This window comes from Agelaius tricolor, unplaced genomic scaffold (assembly GCF_023055355.1).
Source record: "Agelaius tricolor isolate 1412-34295 unplaced genomic scaffold, bAgeTri1.0.p SCAF_20, whole genome shotgun sequence".
NCBI lineage: Eukaryota > Metazoa > Chordata > Aves > Passeriformes > Icteridae > Agelaius > Agelaius tricolor.
Window position 1 is genome coordinate 11,207,397 of NW_027269280.1, and position 19,884 is coordinate 11,227,280.

The 19,884-nt window shown below is 44.5% G+C and overlaps 1 protein-coding gene and 1 long non-coding RNA gene across 3 annotated transcripts in view; one reads left to right on the forward strand and one right to left on the reverse strand.

Moving 5' to 3' along the window:
* Window positions 1-16,438, forward strand: part of BCR (BCR activator of RhoGEF and GTPase) — a 99,130-nt gene extending 82,692 nt beyond the window's left edge. For both annotated transcript variants that reach the window (XM_071445602.1, XM_071445603.1), the window contains 7 exons: window positions 3,996-4,055; window positions 4,183-4,292; window positions 5,098-5,237; window positions 6,644-6,778; window positions 7,371-7,476; window positions 8,283-8,445; window positions 9,170-16,438. In XM_071445602.1, the coding sequence (XP_071301703.1) occupies window positions 3,996-4,055; window positions 4,183-4,292; window positions 5,098-5,237; window positions 6,644-6,778; window positions 7,371-7,476; window positions 8,283-8,445; window positions 9,170-9,259 (804 nt within the window). In that variant the 3' untranslated portion in view covers window positions 9,260-16,438. The remainder of the gene's footprint in view (window positions 1-3,995; window positions 4,056-4,182; window positions 4,293-5,097; window positions 5,238-6,643; window positions 6,779-7,370; window positions 7,477-8,282; window positions 8,446-9,169) is intronic.
* On the reverse strand, window positions 600-19,868 carry LOC139598797 (uncharacterized). Its single transcript, XR_011682010.1, has 3 exons — window positions 19,790-19,868; window positions 17,376-17,503; window positions 600-644 (listed from the first exon to the last, which is right to left on the reverse strand). It is a non-coding gene; the product is annotated as an uncharacterized lncRNA (long non-coding RNA).
* Between the last annotated feature and the right edge of the window lie 16 nt (window positions 19,869-19,884).

A 19,884-nucleotide genomic window follows, 5' to 3' on the forward strand; every position in this document is an offset into this window, starting at 1 on the left:
TGCATGATCAGCTCAAGCTAAATATTTCCTTCTCCCTCACAGCAGTGCTGGAAAATCAGGGAGGATGTGACCTTAGATCACTCATTCTATGGAGCAGCACCATTCCCAGCTGCCTTGCAGAACAATCACTCTTATCTTAATTATCTGGGATGTCTCATAGCAGTGCCCATGGCTATTTCAGGCATTAAGTTGTTTTCCATGTAAACCAGATTGTCCCATGTTGTACCTCCCCAGTGTTAACTTGAAACCTTTTACTCACTCAAGCTTGTTTAAACAGTTTGCTGAAGCAGAACATTGTCCCAGCAATGAAAACAGGGGGGAAATGAAGAAGCCAATGGGTCATGCCTAAAGGGTGATGGTGGGAAAGATTAACCTGTCAGTGGGGAGCTGTGAGAAGAATGGGGTTATGGCAGGACTGGGAGTTCCCAGCAGCAGTGAGGCTCTGACAACATGTATGTCACATTAGTTACAGTTCAGAATTGATGGGGTGTAAAGTTGCCTGGGAAATTTAATAAAGGGAAGAAGTAGTGTGAATGTACTGTATATATAAAACACACTAACCTTAATGTTCCACAGTCCATGCTCTTTCATTTCCACTGAGGCTTCTTTGTTTTTTCCCTCCTTCTGCATGTTTTCTTTCCTCTCTGGGGAAAAAGAAATCATGATCAAGCTCTCTGTGGTGCTTTCCTAGGGCAGAGCATAGACACCCTTCCTAGTGCCTGGCTTGCATTTGCCAGAGCAGCATCCCCAGTTTGCCTTTTTCCAGCTCTCAGCACGCTGCTCTGCACTCTCAGCCTTTCCTGACTGCTGTGCCCTGTCTGAATTCAGTGCTGAGCTGCTACAAGGGGCAGAGAGCTGCACTCAGAAACCCCTGTGGTGCTGAGCTGCTTTGTTCTGTTGTGTTTTGGGCAGGAGACAGAGAGGTATTGGCTTGATTCATTAGTGACTTTGGGGCTGTAGCTTGCCACTGCAAATACCAAAGGCCACAAGGGGACTGGAGGGAGCAGCAAACAGACAGAGTGGTTGGTTTGCATTTTCCTGTTCAGCATGAGCTTTTGGTGGGGGCTGTGCAAAGGAGCCCATGCAGTGCAGCCTGTGAGGGTTTTAGCAGGTCTGGCCTATTTGCACAGAGCATGGGAACAACACAGTGGCTCTGCTGCAATGGAGATGGGGCAGGTCACTCAAACCCCAAAGCACTGTTTGGAGGAACAGTGGAGAGGAGCAGTAAATTCCACTGGCCAATGCAGAGGCAGCAGCTGCACAGTGCCTCCCCTGCCTGAGCTGGAACAGCTTGCTCAGAGCTGCCTCCCTTTGCCATGCTGGCTGTGGATTGCATTCCTCTGCTCAGTGCTCCTTCTTTCAGGTCACTGATCTCCAAATCAGGCCAGAAGACAGCATGGCCCCGTTTGTCCTCTGTGCTGGAGCATCACTCTTGCTAGCTCACTGTCCTCAGTGTGCTCTCTCCCTGCCTGCTCCAGCTGCCCTTTCCCTCTGTTGCTCTTGCTGGCCTCAGGTCAGTCATCACTTGGGACCACGACTGAAGCTTGATTGAAGTCCCAGTGACAGTTTTTGGTTTCCTGTTGACTCTGTTATGTCCTGCTGTGACTTACCAGACTGTTAGACCTGATCTTCCTGTCTCACTCAGTGTTGCTGAGAGTTTATTCAAGCTTTGCTCTTTTAATAGCTTCCATCATTTTGCTTTGTTATTTAAAAAGCACCTTGGAGGAGTTTGGGTTTTTTCCCCCCTTAATTACTGTTGTTATTGCCAGTGATTAATGCAGGGTTGGCTGGGTCAGCCAGCCCTGGTGCCTGCTGTCCCTGGCTGTCTCCATTCAGTACAAGGCATTTTCCAGCAGGAGTCAAACAGTAGGAGGGAGTGCAGGGGTCCTGCCAGCTCTGCAGGAGAGTTCAGAAACAAGGGAGCAAGAGGCAGCAGCAGGTACATGGAGCTTTACTCGTAGTCCTGGCTCAGCCCCAGCAGTTATCCAGCCAGGAAAAGTCTCTGTGAGCTCTCAGCTCCAGCAAGGAAAAGTCTTTGCAAGTTCTCAGCTCCAGCACTCTGATTCTGCTTGTTCTTTGCAGCAGTGTCAAAGTTACTCTTGAGAAGAGAGCAGGATGGTTTTATTTTTTAACAGCTATTTACTTGATTTTGGTTTGTGCTGTGACAGGAATTCCCTGGTCATTACTGAGACATACCCAGTAATACCTGTTAGCTTAAATAAACCATAACTGTATTCTGCTGGACTCTTCCTTTGAAGTTTTTGGCAAATATTCAAACCCTCTTTCCCCTTTAGTCTTAAACTATAAATAATATGACCCCCTGCTATAAATAATACACTCAGTGACTCCATTCTAAAAGCATATGGAAAACTGGTTCCCAGCAAGAGGATTGGCTGTGACTGTGTCCATCAGCAGGGCCATTTTGGCAGCTTAACAAGATGACTCCTCAGAGCTGGAGATCAAGCTTTCAGGAATAGTTAGCATGGTGGCTCCTCATAGGAAACCAGACACTTCAGAAATGGTTTCCTCTTGATTCTGGGAAAGAATTCAGTTGTTGAAAGAAATCAAGCTTCCAGCACGGAAGTTCAGGGTAGAACAGCCTAGAAACCGGCCAGCTCGTAGGGCCCTTGGCCAGCCCCACGGGCGGGGCGGATCTGTTCTGCCGGCGTTAAAAGCAAACCCCCTTGGCGAGCAGTGCTGTCTTTGGGGTCGCTGAGGCACTGAAGCCAAGCACTGCTGCCCATCCTTTGCACAATCCCAAAATGTGGGAGCTGCTGGTTGCTGACAATTCCTTACAAGGGCTCTTCAGGAATTTCTGCCAGCGTTGCACCTACAGGAGCCGGTCCAGTTTGCCATGGAAGCCTGTGTGTGCTGGCAGCATCCCGCTGTGGGCTCACGTCCGTAACAGAGCGCGCAGGGACAAGGTTGGCCTCGCTTGTTCTGTGCTGCTTGGGGTCCCTGCAGTGGGAGGAATTGTGCTCTCTGCTGCTTGCCTTTCTTTGGGGAGCGGGGAAGGTTTAGGTGGGGGCTTGTCTCTGTAGCTGTCAGCAGCACTGGGCTGCTCTGTTGATGATCTGAGTGTGACCATGACCGTGTCTAAGCTCTCCCAGAATTTCCTGCAGCTGCCATTGTTCCAGCATTTCCCTCCCCTGCCAGAGCTCTCTGGCCCTGCACGGGGCTCTGTGAGAGGGGGGAGCTGTGCTGCAAAGCAGCTCTGGTTATGACTGCCTGTTTGCTGACAGCAGTAACCTCAAAACAGAGTTTGCTGCAGTGGCCTCCTCCTGGTCTTACTGTGCCTCCGTGTTCAAGAGCCAAGTGTTACAAAGCTGTCTCAGGAGGCACTGAATTCTTGCTTTGGTGGTTACAATGGCTGATCAAGCCCCCAAGCAGACAGCTCCTCCTCTCTCTTGCCAGTCTCCCTGGAGCTGAGTGCCACTGCTCAGGCCTTCAGATGTGTTTGGGCTCTCCCAAGGCAGTAGTGGAATTGCTGGGTGACATTCTAGCACTTGAGTCAGCTGCTCCCCAGCCTCACAACTGTCCACTCAAGAGATCAAGTGAGGCTGAAAATGAGAGATTGGAACTTGTTTCTGTTTAATGAGTGCTTGCAATAGCAGGGTCTGGTGTTCTTCCTGCCTCTATGCTCAAATAGAAATGAAAAGGAATAGGCTGTTTGAAGGACAACTTTCCATGATTTCTCAGCAGATTCAAATATTGGTTGTGCTCCCTGAGGTTGCCTTTATTGTTGAGCAGACACTGCTCTCATGCTGCTGGGTTTTCCATGGGTATAAACCCTCATCAGCCCTGTTTAGAGAACTGCACAATATCCAATACCTGGTTTCCCTGAAACAGGGAAACTTTGGAGTGTTCCATAGGTTTTCCTATGGAAAAGAAAAGAAGGTAAAAGTGATGGTGCTCTGCTCACTTGCAGAAGCCTCCCAGGCTGGCTGGTTTCTCTGAAGTCTGTTCCTAGCTCATGGGTAACTTCTGTTTTCCAGCTGGACCCACAGGCACTGCAGGACAAAGATTGGCAGCGCACAGTCATCTCAATGAATGGGGTAAGTGTGCAAACAGAAATCAGCTCTGTTTCTGTACCTCCTGTGGGCTTTATTTCTTTGCTCTTCATTGCAGCATGAAAAAGAAAAGAAAATGTTCAAAAAGTGACAGCTGTTGTGTTTGGTTCAGGTGGAAGTGAAGCTGTCAGTGAAGTTCACCAGTCGGGAGTTCAGCCTGAAGAGGATGCCATCCCGCAAGCAGACGGGCGTGTTTGGGGTCAAGATTGCCATTGTCACCAAGTGAGCTGATGGGTCACGTTTCTCCCCAGTGTGTTTCAGGAAGACAACTGGCCAGTGGGGTGCACTTGCCTGTGTCCCCTTGAGGGGTTTGGCAGTCCAGCCTGCTCCACTAGTGTAGGAGTGTAGCTGTGGCTGCAGACTGGAGATGCTTTACAATCTCTGAGCTTCATTTTTTGCAGAGATAAAAAGCAGTGTGCACACAGGCTGTTTACTGACAGCCTATCACTCCTCTGAATTCCGGAAATCCCCCTTGCACTTGCCTTCTCTGTAGTTAGCTGACATGGTCACAAATTTCCAGAGCCACTGAACAGTGATGTTTCCTTTCCATAATCAAAAATGTTCAAGGTCTTTGGATCCCATTGTATTATTTTAACCCCTGATCTTTTGTCATGAATCATTTGCCAGCAGAAACCTGTTTGTTCTGCTGTATGGTTTGGGAAGTGTGGTATTTCCTCCCCGTGGAATTGCATCAGTTTGAAAGCAACAGAGTTGCTATGTATCCAAGGGCTGTTTGGGAATCCTCTGATTACCTGGGCAGAGTCGCAGGCTCTGGGACCTGGCCAAGAGCTGAAGTGCTCAGGGAAGCTGCAGAACAGCCAGAGCAAGGCTGAGACAGTCAGAAAAGGAGTTTTAAAAGGAGTTTTTCAGCTCAGTCCTGACTGCCCGCTCAGACTTCCTCCCACCCCATTTTCCAGAGGAGGTTCACCCAGGGAAATGTTGGGGCGCTCGGAGCCATCCTGGCTGGCTGGGGAACAGGCACGGCGGGCCTGGGCTGAGCTGAACCCTTCTGTGTGTGTCCCCTCAGGAGAGAGAGGTCGAAGGTGCCGTACATCGTGCGGCAGTGCGTGGAGGAGATCGAGCGGCGCGGGATGGAGGAGGTGGGCATCTACCGCGTCTCCGGAGTCGCAACCGACATCCAGGCTTTGAAAGCTGCCTTTGATGTCAGTAAGTACTTGGGTCTGGTTTTTCCCTTTGCTCTCTCAGAACCTGCCTGAGCTCCCTGCCAGGTGACTGTGCTATTTTTAATCTTATGTTGCCCAAGAAGCCTTAAGAAGTAGAGACTCTCACTCAAGGAAAATAATTTTAACCCTGGCTGCGTATTTAATTTACTGATATAACCCAAGACTTACAAGAGGATGATCCTTGTACCAAACCATGCTTTTTTATTCTTCCCAGCAGACATGAAATTACGGCTTTACCTGCCCTGCCAAATCTTTGTAAATGGCAGACACCTCTCTGGGGGAAAACATCAGCAATCAGAAATCACTGTTGTGAAGTGTCCAAATTAGTAGAAGTCCTTAAAATAAAGAATGTTTTGTGAAAGCCAATGTTCCTTAGAACTAGGAGGGGTATTTATGTAACTGGGGTTGGGGGGTCAGGGCTTCTCTCCCTAACTCCATCTGGACTAATGTGCACAGGCTTAGAAAATTAGATCACTTTGAGCAACCTTTGCAAAGCTCTCTTTGATCTTGAGCAGAAAAAGGCTCCTTACTGGTGCTACATTTAAAAGAGTGGCCTGTATGTTCCAAAAGGCACCTGAGATCAGGCAGGTGAAATGCTTCTGAGTTGCTGAGGTACAAAAAGTGAAATTTTTCCCCACTTCCATCTTCCATGTGATGGTCGAAGAACTGTTCGAGCCACACTCCAACAGTCACAACATCTGTGCCAGGCACTCAAATTCACCCTCCCTGCACTTTTCCTTCAGTTTCTAGTGAAATTTCCTTCTTGTGTTTTCTTTTCAATCACCCTAAGATATCAAAAACCACTGATGAATCGCTCCTAGTGCAAGTAAGGGTCTTTCACAGTTTGAAAAACAACTTTTTTCATGTCTGTGAAATGCTGGCTTACACTGCTTTATGAAACCAATGCTGATTGGTGTTTAGTTCAGGGAGAGGGGCTGGTTTTGTTGTTCTTAATAGTAACAAAAGGGAAATATAAGCCCTGAATTGCCTTAGCTACACTCAATGGGGAGTTAGAGAATCTCAGAATCTCTTAGTCTAAGCTGTTAGAGGCAGAGAATTGGAATAACAACTGCTGTCAGTAATAAAAGTTGAAATGCATATAAATACAGTCAAGTAGGGCTTGTTCAGATCAGGCCAGGTTTGCTGGCACAGCACAGCTAGCCCTGGGAGGCTGAGGTTCCCTGGCTTGGTGTAAAGCAATGAAGTGTTTGCAATCATTTTTACAGTGCTTCTCAGCTGGAAGGTTGCTCATTTAATCTGGAGAAATGTAAACAGGAAAACTCCCAGCTATTTGGGCAGAGACGAAAGATAAACAGAGCCAAAGCGAGGAAAAGAAGGAATGCAAGGCCAGCAGTTCCTTTACCCCTCCTGTACTGTCCCCTCTTTCAGATAACAAGGATGTGTCAGTGATGATGAGCGAGATGGACGTTAACGCCATCGCAGGCACCCTCAAGCTGTACTTCCGGGAGCTGCCCGAGCCCCTGTTCACAGACGAGCTGTACCCCAACTTTGCTGAAGGCATCGGTAGGTGCAGCACAAGGAGCCCTTGGTAATGGAGGCTCTGCCATGGGAGGCTGCTCTTAAAGCATCCTAAACCCCAGATTTACAGTGCTGGATAAAAGCTGGGACAGGCTGTGAGGGGAGTGGGATGGAGCTCAGAATGACACTGCCTTGCCTTCCCACGTGGTGCAGGATGGGCGCCTGGCACGCTGTTGTGCAAGCTGCAAAGGCCCAGGTCTCTGAAGGACAGGTTCAGGACAGAATGCCCCTGCCTGCCGGGGCCCTGCACACTCACTGCCCAGGCAGGCTTCAGGGAAGCCCCCTTTGGAGGGGAGGGGTTTATGTACCTCATCCTGATGCAGAGAAAAACATCAATGATTGAAAGCCTCAAAGCGCTTGAACTGCTTTGAAGAAGAGAGAAAAGGATTCTTAATGCATTTGTGAAATAAAGGAACGAGATGCTGTGGGGTATTGATGTGCAGCTCTGACCTTCCAGCTCATGAAGATGTAGTCACAGTCCTTTTGGGACCATCCATATTGGCTGTTCTGGGACTTGGCTCAGTCAGTCAGATTTGCACTCACTACCTGTGGTGATGTCTTGTTCTCTGTCTTGTAGCACTTTCAGACCCCGTTGCAAAGGAGAGCTGTATGTTGAATCTGTTGCTATCGCTTCCAGAACCCAACCTTGTGACATTCCTTTTCCTTCTGGACCATTTAAAAAGGTAACATGTGGTTCCTACAGAAATGCATTTAATGTGTAAAGCATCAGCCATTGTGAAACTGGAGCCTTTTCTTTAAATACCTGCTGAATCACAGAAATGAGGAAGTATTTGCTGATCTGCTGGGAATGTTCATCAGATAACTATTGTCTCATACTCACTTAGTGAGGTAGTAAATCCTGAATTCCATTTCCACTCCTACTGAAAAAGGATTAGGACTGGAGGAAAGGAGTAACAAAAGAGTCAGGGCTTATCTATCGCAAATGGAAATTTCTGCTGCAATGTCACTGAGACTGCACCTGCATCTGGATACACAGACCAGGAAAGGTTTTTGTACAAACCATGAAGATTTACCTATATTTAAGGTCTAGGGAACCTTTCCTTAGAAGGTGTCTGAAATCCAGTACAGTCTATTTTTTAAATTCCAGCAGTTTGCCTAACTGCAGTTGTCAGTTCCTTTTGTAGTCAAGTCTTTCTGATTTTGTATATGCCTTTGTAATATGGTTGTACCTGTGAAAAAGTATTGCCATGCATTTGACATTAATGCAATAAGCTGGCTTAATGCTTGCCCAATGTGTTGATTTGCATAAGTATGTTGTACATATCAGAGACTGTCCCTGGAGACATGAAAGATCATCTTGTGATTGAGAGTCTGGATTAAAATCCAGGAAATCTGGGCTTTAATTGTGTTTCTGCTACAGACTTTTCTGCCCTTGGGCAAAATTTTTAAACTTTGTGCCTTGGTTTCTCATTCTTATAAAACTCAGATATTTATGAAGGTCTGCCTTGTGTGTTGTTTCTTCTCCCAGGGTTGCTGAGAGGGAAAGCGTCAACAAGATGTCCCTGCATAATCTTGCCACTGTCTTTGGACCAACACTACTCAGACCTTCAGAGAAGGACAGTAAAATCCCTGCTAACCCAACCCAGCCCATCACCATGACTGACAGCTGGTCACTAGAAGTCATGTCCCAGGTAAAATCCTGAATGTGCCATTCCATCTTGTAAAGACACTTTTTGGGAAAGCACAGTCTGGGGCAGGCCTGGCTCAGTGACTCTGCTGGGCTTTCATGGTCATTTTTTTGGTAAACATAAAACAACTTTTGGCCTCACACAGACATTTTAGCCTGTCTGTAGAACAGTATTCCTTCAGGCAGGTCAATTTACATCAGTACAAATATGGTTTTTCATGAAGGAATGTCTGTGTGTGTGCATCCTGTGTGTGCTCCTGCATGGGAAGAGTTTAGTTTCTGGGGAGCTGTGTTCCAGTACCATGCTGCTGGCCTGGGATAAAAGAATTGGAAGTATTTCCACAATGCTCCTCAGCACTTAAACCACCTTCACTGATGCACAACAAAATTCTTTGGCCACTGCTGCCTTTGAAGGCAGAGGATTGGAGCACAGAGCCTGTGTCACAGAGTCAGACTGGTTTGTATTTCTCCCTTGAGTAATGGCAAATTCTAGATTGAATTTTGTCAGTGCTGGAACCTCCAGCATGGTTTTTCCACTTGGAATCTAAAAAGCATGTCTCTGAAGCATGTCAAGTTCTACTTTTTCTACTGCTGTTATACAGTGTATTAAATCCACAGCTGCTAGATGTGCCAGAGAGAGCTGTATCACTAGCACTAGCTCTCCCATAGCCAGGATGAGAATGAATTTTTACAGGGCTTTAGTATTACCTTGTCATTTCTCTTTCCAGGTTCAAGTTCTTCTGTACTTCCTGCAGCTAGAGACTATCCCTACCCCAGACAGCAAGAGGCAAAGCATTCTCTTTTCTACAGAGGTGTAGGTGCCTGCGGTACCAACAGGACACAAACTGCTTTTGGCTAACTCTGTCACCCCGGGAAAAAGATGACTGGTGTTTCCTCAGACTGTTCCTGTGCTGAGGAATTCTGGCCCTCAGTGCTCCTGCAGTTTGGTACCCAGAGACAAGCTGGAGAGAATGGAGAAAAACCTCCTTGTGCTGGTAGAACCAGAACTAACCGGAGATGGAGCTGTGCGGAATCTCCACTAGAAGGAGCAATAGACACTTGGACAAATGCACCACAGAATGTGGTGATGATTCTTGGTAGGAATGGGACAGAAGGTATTCCTCATTTTATGGATTTAATTTATCATAAAGAAACTTCAAGATTTCTACTGGACCACTTGATAGGACACCCCTTTTTGGGAGAGGGGACGTTAAAGGATATATCACAACTGTGTCTTTAATAACTGCTGTTTTTCAAGTACTGTTTGAGGCCACAAAAAATAGCATTGCTTTGCAAGAGGAAGGAGAAGAGAAGGGTCTGGGATCTAAAATTCTCTCCACAGAAATTCAAGTCTTGATTTGAATATGGTTCTAAAGAAATCAAAGAGTTTAATGTACAGCTAGAACTGTTGTCTGGTTGGGGGCTGGGTTTTTTATTTTGTTTGTATGGTTTTTTGCCTTCCCATAGAAATGTTTGTACACCCCAGGGAAGGAGATGCCCTGCTCTTGCCTATGTTGCACTTCTGATGGGTTTTGTTGGGTTGAGACAGACTCAACAAAATTAAATAAATAAATACAGTAAATGAAAGAGAGGCAGGGAGAATAACAGTTAGTGATTCTGTTATTCATTTGCTTATAAAAGCAGGGGCACTATTATCCAGGAAGGATTGCTAAATTCCTTGGACCCCACCAAACTTAATGAAAATTAATTGGAAAGACTATTGATACCAAACACTCCAAAGAAAACACATTATCTCTGCAAAAGTAATTGAAGAATTTGTGGGAAAAAAAAAAAAATCAATAACTCTCAGTTTGGCTGGCTGCTTACTCCAGACTTTTATCAGAACATCTTTTTTTTTGATACTTGAATTTTTGGAGGCTTTGTACATTGTTTCTACAAGAGTCTTTTTCTGATAGATACAAACGCTCTGAAAAAATGCCAGAATGTACTCTATGGACAATCTAGCAAGTAGCATGCATTGTAAATTCTCCAGAAATTCCAACTCTGTTTCAATTAAGAGCAGTGGAGAAATTTCTGTGGAACTCCCATCTAGCAGTACAAAAGATCTGGCCAAACACCAATTTTTTATTTCCCTCCCTAAATCAGTTGAAGCTACAGGGGTGGAAAAGGCAGCAGGATTTGTCCAGGGAATTGAAACTGCAGGATCTAATAGCTGGTGTCCAGAGCCAGCATTCTGGCTCTGAAGCAGTTGTGCCAAACATCCTGGGGGTGGGAGCAATGCCATTGTCCTAAACTATTGCAGCCCCCACTACTCCTACCCAGCTATGCAGCATCCATTTAGTGGCATCTGCCCATCATCATCCTGGCAAGAAGTAGAGCTGGAACCACAAGGGAAGGGATTGGCACCACAAGGGGAGGGAGGGAGGGACAGATGTTGAAAGATTGGTAGGGTCAGGTTGTCAACATCATTCGCAGGGAAAAATGACACAGAAAGCAACTCCTCTTGTGCTGAATTGCACATTTTCTGATGGGTGATCTGCAAACTCTCAATTTAAAAAAAAATAGCAAAGGAGTGTTGCAAGCAAATAGAAAACAATTAAAGGGAAATGATTTTGTAGTCACTGTAATTCTGACTGCTGCAGAATATTAGAAATTATTGTACTGTGAAGTTGCGAAATCAGAAAGGAACAAATATAAATTTCAATTTTGTGAGTATATCAATATTTTGCATGCTTTGTAAGGATTCTTATAGGAATTTAATATTGCTTAGTATCCCTCCCTCCTTAGGTCTGGGAGCAAACCTCTTTGTAATGTAATGTACAACTAGAAATTCCTTCTCTCTTGTATGTATTTCCACAACATTCCAACTTCTGAACCCGCAAAAAAGAAAAAACTCTGTAGTAGGAAGTGCTTTTTGGGGGAGGGAGGGAATGAAGGCAAGGAAGCTTGAAGGCTTAAGATTTTGATTTTTTAAATTTTTATATTCATTTTTTGCCTGTTTGAAGGTAAAAATTGGTCACAATCCTGCAAAACCATTGACTTGAGCCATGTGGTGCAGAGCAGTAAAGCATTCTCTGTGTTTGTGTCTCTGTATTTGCTCTCCCTTTTCCCCAGCAGCTCACAGCAATCCTTGCACTCCTGCCTGCTCCCACCTGGGAGGATGGACCTGAGGCAGGAGCACTGCTGATGACTTCATGGAAAAGGGAGACAACCCAAGCTACACCTGGTGCTGGGTGATAGCCTTTTCCTTTGGTGTTTGCAATCTGTGGCTGCTCCTTGCAGTGTTGAAACTGGAAAGTAATACCATAATGACTGTGCCAATTTACTTTTGCCCAACTTTTTAATTTTTATTTATATAGGAAGTTAATTTTAATATTAGATTACTGATCTATAGTATGTAACCATGAGAAAATTGCTTTTGCTTTGGTTACTGTGACAGGTTGTTGCTGTCAGTCTCTCATTACAATGCTCAGTTCTAATGTAATGTTATCTAACATGCAGGCATGTGGATCAGGGAAAAAAAGTTAATTTAACTTAACCCATTAATTATTTCTGTTAAGTATGAATATGTTTTCCCCAAAGCTGGTAATTTTGGGCTGGAAAAGATAGTGGATCGTATTGCTGATGATGAAATAATGGACTGATTTGAAATACGAGAATTGATTTCTTGAATTTCCTTTAATTTTGCAATTCATTTTTTTCCAATAGTCTTATATTTTCAGAAATTAAGTATTTCCAAAAGGCTTTTATCTTGTTTTTTTTTCCCAGGGATGTTGGTTGGGTTTTTTTTGTTTGTTTGGAAGAGTTTTTTTGTGTTTTGGCTTTTTTTTTTTTTTTTTAATAAGCCTTATCGTACTTAAACAAAAAGGGAAATGCAAAACTTGGCTTCAGAAAAGGCCTTCTGATTTCTCCTTTTATACATTCCCTTGTGAGTTGTGTCAGAAAATTGAATTCTTTAATTTTCTGTGTTAAAAGGTACAATATAAACAACACAAGAGCAAACTAGCAAGAAGTTACCCTTTATGTGTGCACTGGGAGATTTTGCTCCTTCAGTTTCTAATGTATTGGAGAGACTTTTTTACAAATGTCACTTTCAGGAACAGGAATCTGAAATGTTGAAATTTTCAGCTGAGGAAATTCAGGTGATTATGATAGTCTGTGTCTCTCCAGTTTAAGGAGGGGAATAAGCATCAGTTTCTTGGCATTTAGAAATTACCTTCAAATTCTTGTGGGTTTTTTTAACACTGAATAGGTTTTTAAGTAAAATTTTAAAAAGTTAAGTAAATGAAGGGAAAAGTTTTCAAAGATGGACAAGAAATAACAGTTACTAGCTCAGAGTCAGCTTTGTGTTTGTGTATGCTTTGTATGGGAGGGAAGTGTCAAAAACCAAATTGAAATACATCCATTCAAATGCTGCTGGTGTTCTTTATTCTTGCACATTTTTAACAAGTTGAGGTAGTAGCTAAGCTATTTCAGGCTGTATTTTAATGCTGCTATTTTTCAGTGTACAGCTAAGGGCAAAATGCAGCAGTGGGGTGCCCGTCCTTGCCAGTGCCCACTGCCCAGCTCGGCTCTGGCCGCCGTCGCGCCCGCGGAATCGTCCGGCACCACGCGGCCCTCGCGCTGTGGCCATGAGCTGCTGGAGCCACAGAGGATATTTATGGGAGGTGCAGGATTTTTACAGTTTATTCGTTTTACCTGTTTAAAACTGTTTTATGGTTGTTCCTGTTAGTTTTCTATGAGTTTATTGAAACAAATGGACTGTTCCTTAAGGCAGACCTGGGTCTCCAGATTAGTTTGTCTCCTGTGTAACACTGGAAGGCATCACAATGTGTCAATTTACCTTCACGTGCCATTCTTTCAAGTGTGTATAAAATGTAAACTGACCAATGTGGTTTTAAAAATGTTTAAAGTCTGATGGCAAAACCCCAACCTCCTCTGATTCCTCACTAGGTAATCAATCCTTTTGTTTCAGTGCTTGGTCACCTACTGGGATAATTTTACCAGATGTGGCATTCTTCTTATGGAAGTTTTAGTATAAAATGGGAAATGTTTTAAGAAAAAAACTTCCCCTTTCTCTTTTTACTTCAATTCAAGATGACAGAGATTTGTAATAACAGAAGACCAATACATTTGTGCAGGAACTTGGGGGGGGATTTGCTTCTGTTCCTTGAAGAAGAAAAATCTGAAAGGGCAATTCCCAAATACAATCAAATTCTCATATAATATATAAAGTCACTTGTTTATTCCCTCTTCAATTTCTGCTCCAGGGATGTTTTTCTTTGTAGACTTTGCTAAGACTGTCCTACTGCTATTAGTGAAAAATAAACATGGTACCATTCCCTTCCTTTAACACAGGGCCTGTACAAAATGAGATACTGGAGCCTTGGACTAGTGTTAGCAATTCTCCATTCTGAACTAGGATGAAATAAATGTTCATGTGTGTTCTGTGAACTTTCTAATTGAACAGAATTAAATCCATGGATTGCCCTTAAACTCAACAGAAGCTATAAAGGAAGCACTTATAGTTAATAGACTGTTCCTTAACAATCATCAGGGAATGAACCCATCACAAATGGAAAAGGGAAGCAAAATTAGGAATTGCTCAAGGTCACATTGCTTGGGACTAGAATGAGGCTGTCATTTTGAGTTACAGAAGTGCCCTAGGTAACTGAGCAAAAGCTCTCCTGCCAGTAAATAAACATGAACATGGGAATGGCAGGAATTTAGCTACAGCAGCCTCACAGTTGTGATGTGCTGCAACCCCTCTTTCTTGCTAGTGAACATTCACAGTTCAGTGCCAGGAAAGCAAAGCTTATCACTTGCTCTCTGCAATTTCTCCCTGAGGCAGCAGCTATAGCACCTGTTTGTTAAAGTAGGTGAAACCACCACAAGGAAGAAAAAAGCTCCTAAACTCCTAGAACCACAAAGTTGGATTATTGTTTAAGGTAGAAGTCTGGTTTGGGCTGCAAGGATAAAAACAACACAACAGCTGTAGTGACAGAAGGATTGGGGCAGTAGGACCAAAGCAAACCTGAGTGTATGTGTTGCCTTGAGTCTCCCTTCTGGGACCACATCATTAGATTTATGCCACTTGGGTCAAGCAAATTCATAAATGCTCTTGTCCAGAATTAGAAAATGACTAAATTCTCTAGTTTGTCTCCACTGTTGATTCTCTTGTGATACCATCTTACAGTGACATTGCTGGAGACCACTGCAAAACATGCAGCAGTTTTTTTACATCATTTATTTCCTGCTGCCATGTTTTACCTCACAGTAAGACAGGCTCTTCCTTTCCCAACAGAACCACTTCACATCTTTCTGCTCTGTAGCAAATACCACACTGAGATGTTCAGTTTGTAGCAGAGCTACAGAACAGAGCCCTGGAGATAATGAAAATATTTCCAGTCTTCTTGTGCAGAGTGGACCAGGTAGTGCTAAAGTTCTGGACTCATGCAGGGCTGTGTTGTGAGCTAAGTAAAATTCTATCATTTACAGCTGTTCAAGCATATTTGGGAATTAATAAAATTACAGAGTGCCCAAGCCTAGCAGAAGTGTTTGCTCTACTGCTTTGTCTTAATCACAGTCATGTTCAAATCCTCTTGTCAAAAATGGTTCACCAGAATAGAGACAGTTTTATTCTGTGCTAGAGCTTTTGCTTGTGGAACTGCTGTGGTCTTTTCCCCTGTGCTAGGATGTTCTGAGGAGACATTCTAGAGCTGAGCTGTTTCTCTAATCTGCAGAAGGATTTACACCACACAGCATTTCATACCCCTGTGGATGTACAAAAGGGCAGGCTTGAGTACAGAACAGCTTCCTGCCTGCAAGGAGGCTCCAGCAGCTTCCTGGAGATGAGCCCAGGAGAGGTCACAGCAGGTCCAGCCCAGCAGTGACAGAGGCCTGGCTGCTGCTCCCATCTCCCCTGGGCCACTTGGATCAGGCTCAGGAAGGAGCTGGGAGTTCCTTCTTGCTGCACCCAACCAAGTGATCCACTGCTGATCTGGAGTAGCTCAAAACTCCTCCATTTTAGTTCCATTTTGGGAGAAATGGGCAATGCTAATTTGGGATTATACCAAGAGCTGAAAAGCAATCTATATCTAAAACCTATTTCATATCTAGTAGATGGTAATGTAAAAGCTGCTATAGCAAAAGGTCATTTCTCCACAAGAGCCTTTTCTTCTCCCTGCCTTCTTTACTGCTTCTTACAGCCTAAAAGAAGTCTTGTCTTGGGTTTCACAGTCACATACAAAACTGGCAGAACCCTGGATAAAACTTAGCTATGCAGGGACCAGTGTTTCAGGAGTACTGAGAGTGATTACCAAGGTAGCAAAAAGAGGGTAAGGAATTGTTGTGTAGGGATAACTGAAAAGCACCACAATGAAATGGTGAATTTAAAAATGATCTCACAGCAGCACACTGAAATGTTGTCCTTTCTGTGTCTGTCCAGCAAAAAAAAAACCAAAACAAAACAACTCAGCCTTCTCTTGCCTATGTAAGTTGTGTAGTTTGTTCTTATCTCTAGTATTATAAGTGTTTATAATCCATGAAGAATTCCAAGGAAAGGAGTTAAGACTATTTATTTAAATATAAATACAATTAAATTATATAATTAGTCCTAAATTATCAGATGTAGAAGACAAACAACTTGTTATTGTTTGGATAATTTTGGGTTTCATCAGAGCTAATACTGTTGGCATTATTTAAACACTACCGTGTTAGGGAGTCAGTTTTTGACATTTTATCCTGCTGTTGGTAGTGCTTCAGTATCTCATAGTGCTCAGTTTTGGGGAAAGAAAACCTAATCCTCATAGTTTAATATGGAAAGGGGTTGAAACCATACTGCTAAACATCTCTCAGTTTAGGCCCAAAGAGAAGAGGAAAGGGAAAATTGTCATTTTGGATTTTTTTTTTTTTACTTTCTGAGAAATGTGGTATGAAAAAGGGATCCAAGAACTGTATTTGGGGGAAAAATGTCTTAAGGCATTTGTAGCCTTTCTTTGTACACAATGTTAAATAAAATCTCCTGTATCTATGTTGCCAGGTTCTTTTGGTCTTATTTAGATAAAAGTGGGCCTGTATTACACTGAATGTGTGAATTGCATTCAGCTGAGTTTGCTGGGGGCACGGAATTTAACACGGCTGTTTCAAAATAAAAGCTGTTTCTTGTTTTACAAGGTAAAAGCTGTATCATCTAAAATCTAGAGGTTAGTACAGAGAACTAAACTGGAACAACTTGAATGTGTGGAAATAGTTTACATGGAAGGTAGAGAAACAGCTGAGCAACCCAGTCCATGTTCAGCTCTGTATGAATCCTTTTGTAGGAGCTCTGCTTCAAAACCCACCCGTCTCAGACTTTGTCAGCTTCCCCCTTGTGTGCAGAGCACTTGAACTGTAGTTAGTTTTTACTGAGAAATCAGCTCTGGCCTCCAGTTCTTCAAACACTGCATGAAATTAGTGGGATTTTGTAGGAATCAGTGTGGAAACTGAATCAGTTATTTAAATCAAGTTAACTTGGTGCTTTATTTAAACATTGTTTAAATTATTAATGTAATTAAAGTACATTTATGTTTGAATATAGTCCAAATTTAATATAATATATAATCCTTTCTATAATAAAAAGATACCTGCTTGAAAGCTCTCTAGCCCATTTCATTAAGTGTGGATCACAAAGATTACAGGATTCCATTGCAGCATTGGAAGTAGATAAAATGTAACTGACTGCATTGTTTACAACTACACTGAGTGTCATGCTTACCCCTGAACTGGGCAAAGAAGGGGAAACTCAATGATTATTAATTCTTACCAGTGGTGTGATGATATAATGTAAAAATGTGGAATTCTTCTGCCACATGCTTCTCCCTCTCCCAGAAAGTGAACCCTTGAGGTGCAGCCAGATGGAACAGCAGCCTCTGGATGAGCCTGGAAGGGATCATGTCCTGCACCAGGCACTCTGCACCCACACCCAGCTCCTACCGTGTCCAGCTGTGTGCTGACTGCCAGCCTGGAGCATCCCAGCCGCTCCTCCTGGATGCTTTCCCCGCTGAAGGCCCGGGTGAGGCTGGTGCAGGCTGGGCAAAGAGGCCGGCACACGCCTGTGGCACCTGGAACGAGAGGGAAGCAGGCTGGAGCAGGAGCAGGCTGGGAAAGAACACGAGTATAAGAACCAGGGATGTTCCGTGCCAATTGCTCCACCTGGGCAGGTGTATCCATCCCCATTTGCAGACAGCCCCGGGCTCGGACAGGCTGCCCTGGGGCAGCAGCTCCCCCGAGGCCCGCAGGATCCAGCTGTCCCTGCCTGACTCCCAGAGACGTTTGTCTGCTCTTTGTTAGAAGCCTGCAGTTATGGAGATTCTGTAATCCTCTGGGGCAGGCGGACCCAGACCTAACCACAAAGAGAAAGCGTTTCTAGCAGACAGCTGAACCGCTCTCACACACGGTTACAGCACACAATACTGCCATTTAACACATTTTTTTTCAGCGACCTTTCAAGTTCCAGAACCAAGATCCACGGCATATGCACTGTCAGCAAGCAGCTCGTTCATGAATTCACTGAGCTGAGCGGCTGCTTCCTGCTGCAAAACAGAAAGCTGAGCCCTTTGTGGGCTACCGTGAGAAATACATTGTTCAAAACAAATGCAGCCACTTTTCACATCCTTCAATCAGAAGTAGTGCCATTGAAATGCCATTTTTTAGCTGATAACTTCAAAATCAACCCGAAGGTAGAAACAGGACAACATTTTGCTGAAGGTATCATGGAGCAGAAAATGTAGCAGAAGGACATTGGTCATAGTGTAGGAAAATAAACAGCAGGATTATTACTGAAGCATAAAGGAGCATTTCACTGTCAAAGGAGTGCACCACGTCTGTGCTGCCGCCTGCCAGGGGAATCCCCAGCAGGTAGGAGCAGGCAGAGTGGCAAAGAAATGGACAAGGAAGGGCATCTCATGACATGGACTTTGTAAGACACACAAACAGAAAAATTTTCCCACCGTGTAAATCAAACGATGTTGCAATATCTGGCAGCACACATCCTGCTAGTTTTAAAGGGAATTCTGATGTACTAGAGATATCATTTACTTTGATTTATAATATTAAAAATTTAACTTCACCAAAGATCATGAGGGGACTCTAAATCATACTTGCCCTACCAGTCTGCAACCTACAAATTCTGTATTCCTGTGAATTCAATTCCTGTGAATTCTAGGAAGGAATGTACCTCAAGGCAGAACACGCAACTCAGTCTTACACTGAAATGTTTCTTTTGCTAAAACAGCTGAGTTGGGAAAACTTTAGCCTAAATAGAGGGAAACTTTTACAGGAATGTGTCAAATCAGCACATTTTCTTCATTACTGTGTTCATAGCATTTCCCAGGCAGTGTCTGTAAATACAAACTCTGCTATACCTCCCACCAAAGCACCCACGCTGCAATTTGGGGTTATTAACTTCAGTTGCTGGCTGTTCGTGACAAGTCAAACATCCTGCACAGTGATGGGCTACACAGCTGAGCTTAGTTTAGTGTGTTTGAAGGGAGCTCAGACCCTGAAAGCTTGTGTGAATTCTTGTCACCTGAGAAGGCAAAGCTATTTCCTACCACAATGTGCTGGTTTTGGCTGGGGTAGAGTTAATTTTCTTCAAGGTGGCTAGTATGGGCTATATTTTGGGTTTGTGCTGAACAGTGAAGAAAACTCTAGCCCATTTAAGCCACAACACACATTTAAACATCTACCTCTCACTCGAATGAAAAGCTACAATTACAGATCTGGACAGTAAGGCACAGGTTTACAAGACCCACAGCTCCCTCACTCACATTTCCTGCACTGTGTGCACTTGGTGCTGGAGCTTAAAATATGCATGCTTATTCCCTCGCCCCAAAAAACCCCACAAAATAATTGATTTTTTTCACCAGTCCCAGATGTGGGCACTGGGCTGGGGCCATTGCCACCCTCCCACCCCTCAGCAATGGAGCTGGGGAAGGGTCTGGAGCCCAGGTGTGATGAGGAGCGGTTGAGGGAGCTCGGCCTGGAGAAAAGGAGGCTCAGGGAGAACCTTCTGTCCCTCACAACTCCCTGACAGGAGGATGCGGCCGTGAGGGGTCGGGGTCTGCTCCCGGCAACGAGGGACACGATGAGAGGAAACGGCCTCAGGCTGCGCCACGGAAAGTAGCTACGCTACTCCTCATGTTCAGGTCGGACATGAGGAGTAATTTCTCCACAGAAGGGTTAATGAGACATCGGAACGGGCTGCCCTGGGGGGTGATGGAGTGACCGTACCGGGAGGTGCTTGAGGACAGACTGAACGTGGCGCTCACTTCACGGCCATGTTTTAGATGACCCGATGGTGTTGGGACACAGGTTGGGCTCCACCACCTCAGTTTTTTCCCCCCTACCTGAAGCCCCTACCCCGCGATTCCGAGGCTCAGGTGCGGAGCGGCCCCGCCCTGAGGCAGGGGCCGCCCTGAGGGCGGGGCCGCCCCGCGCACGC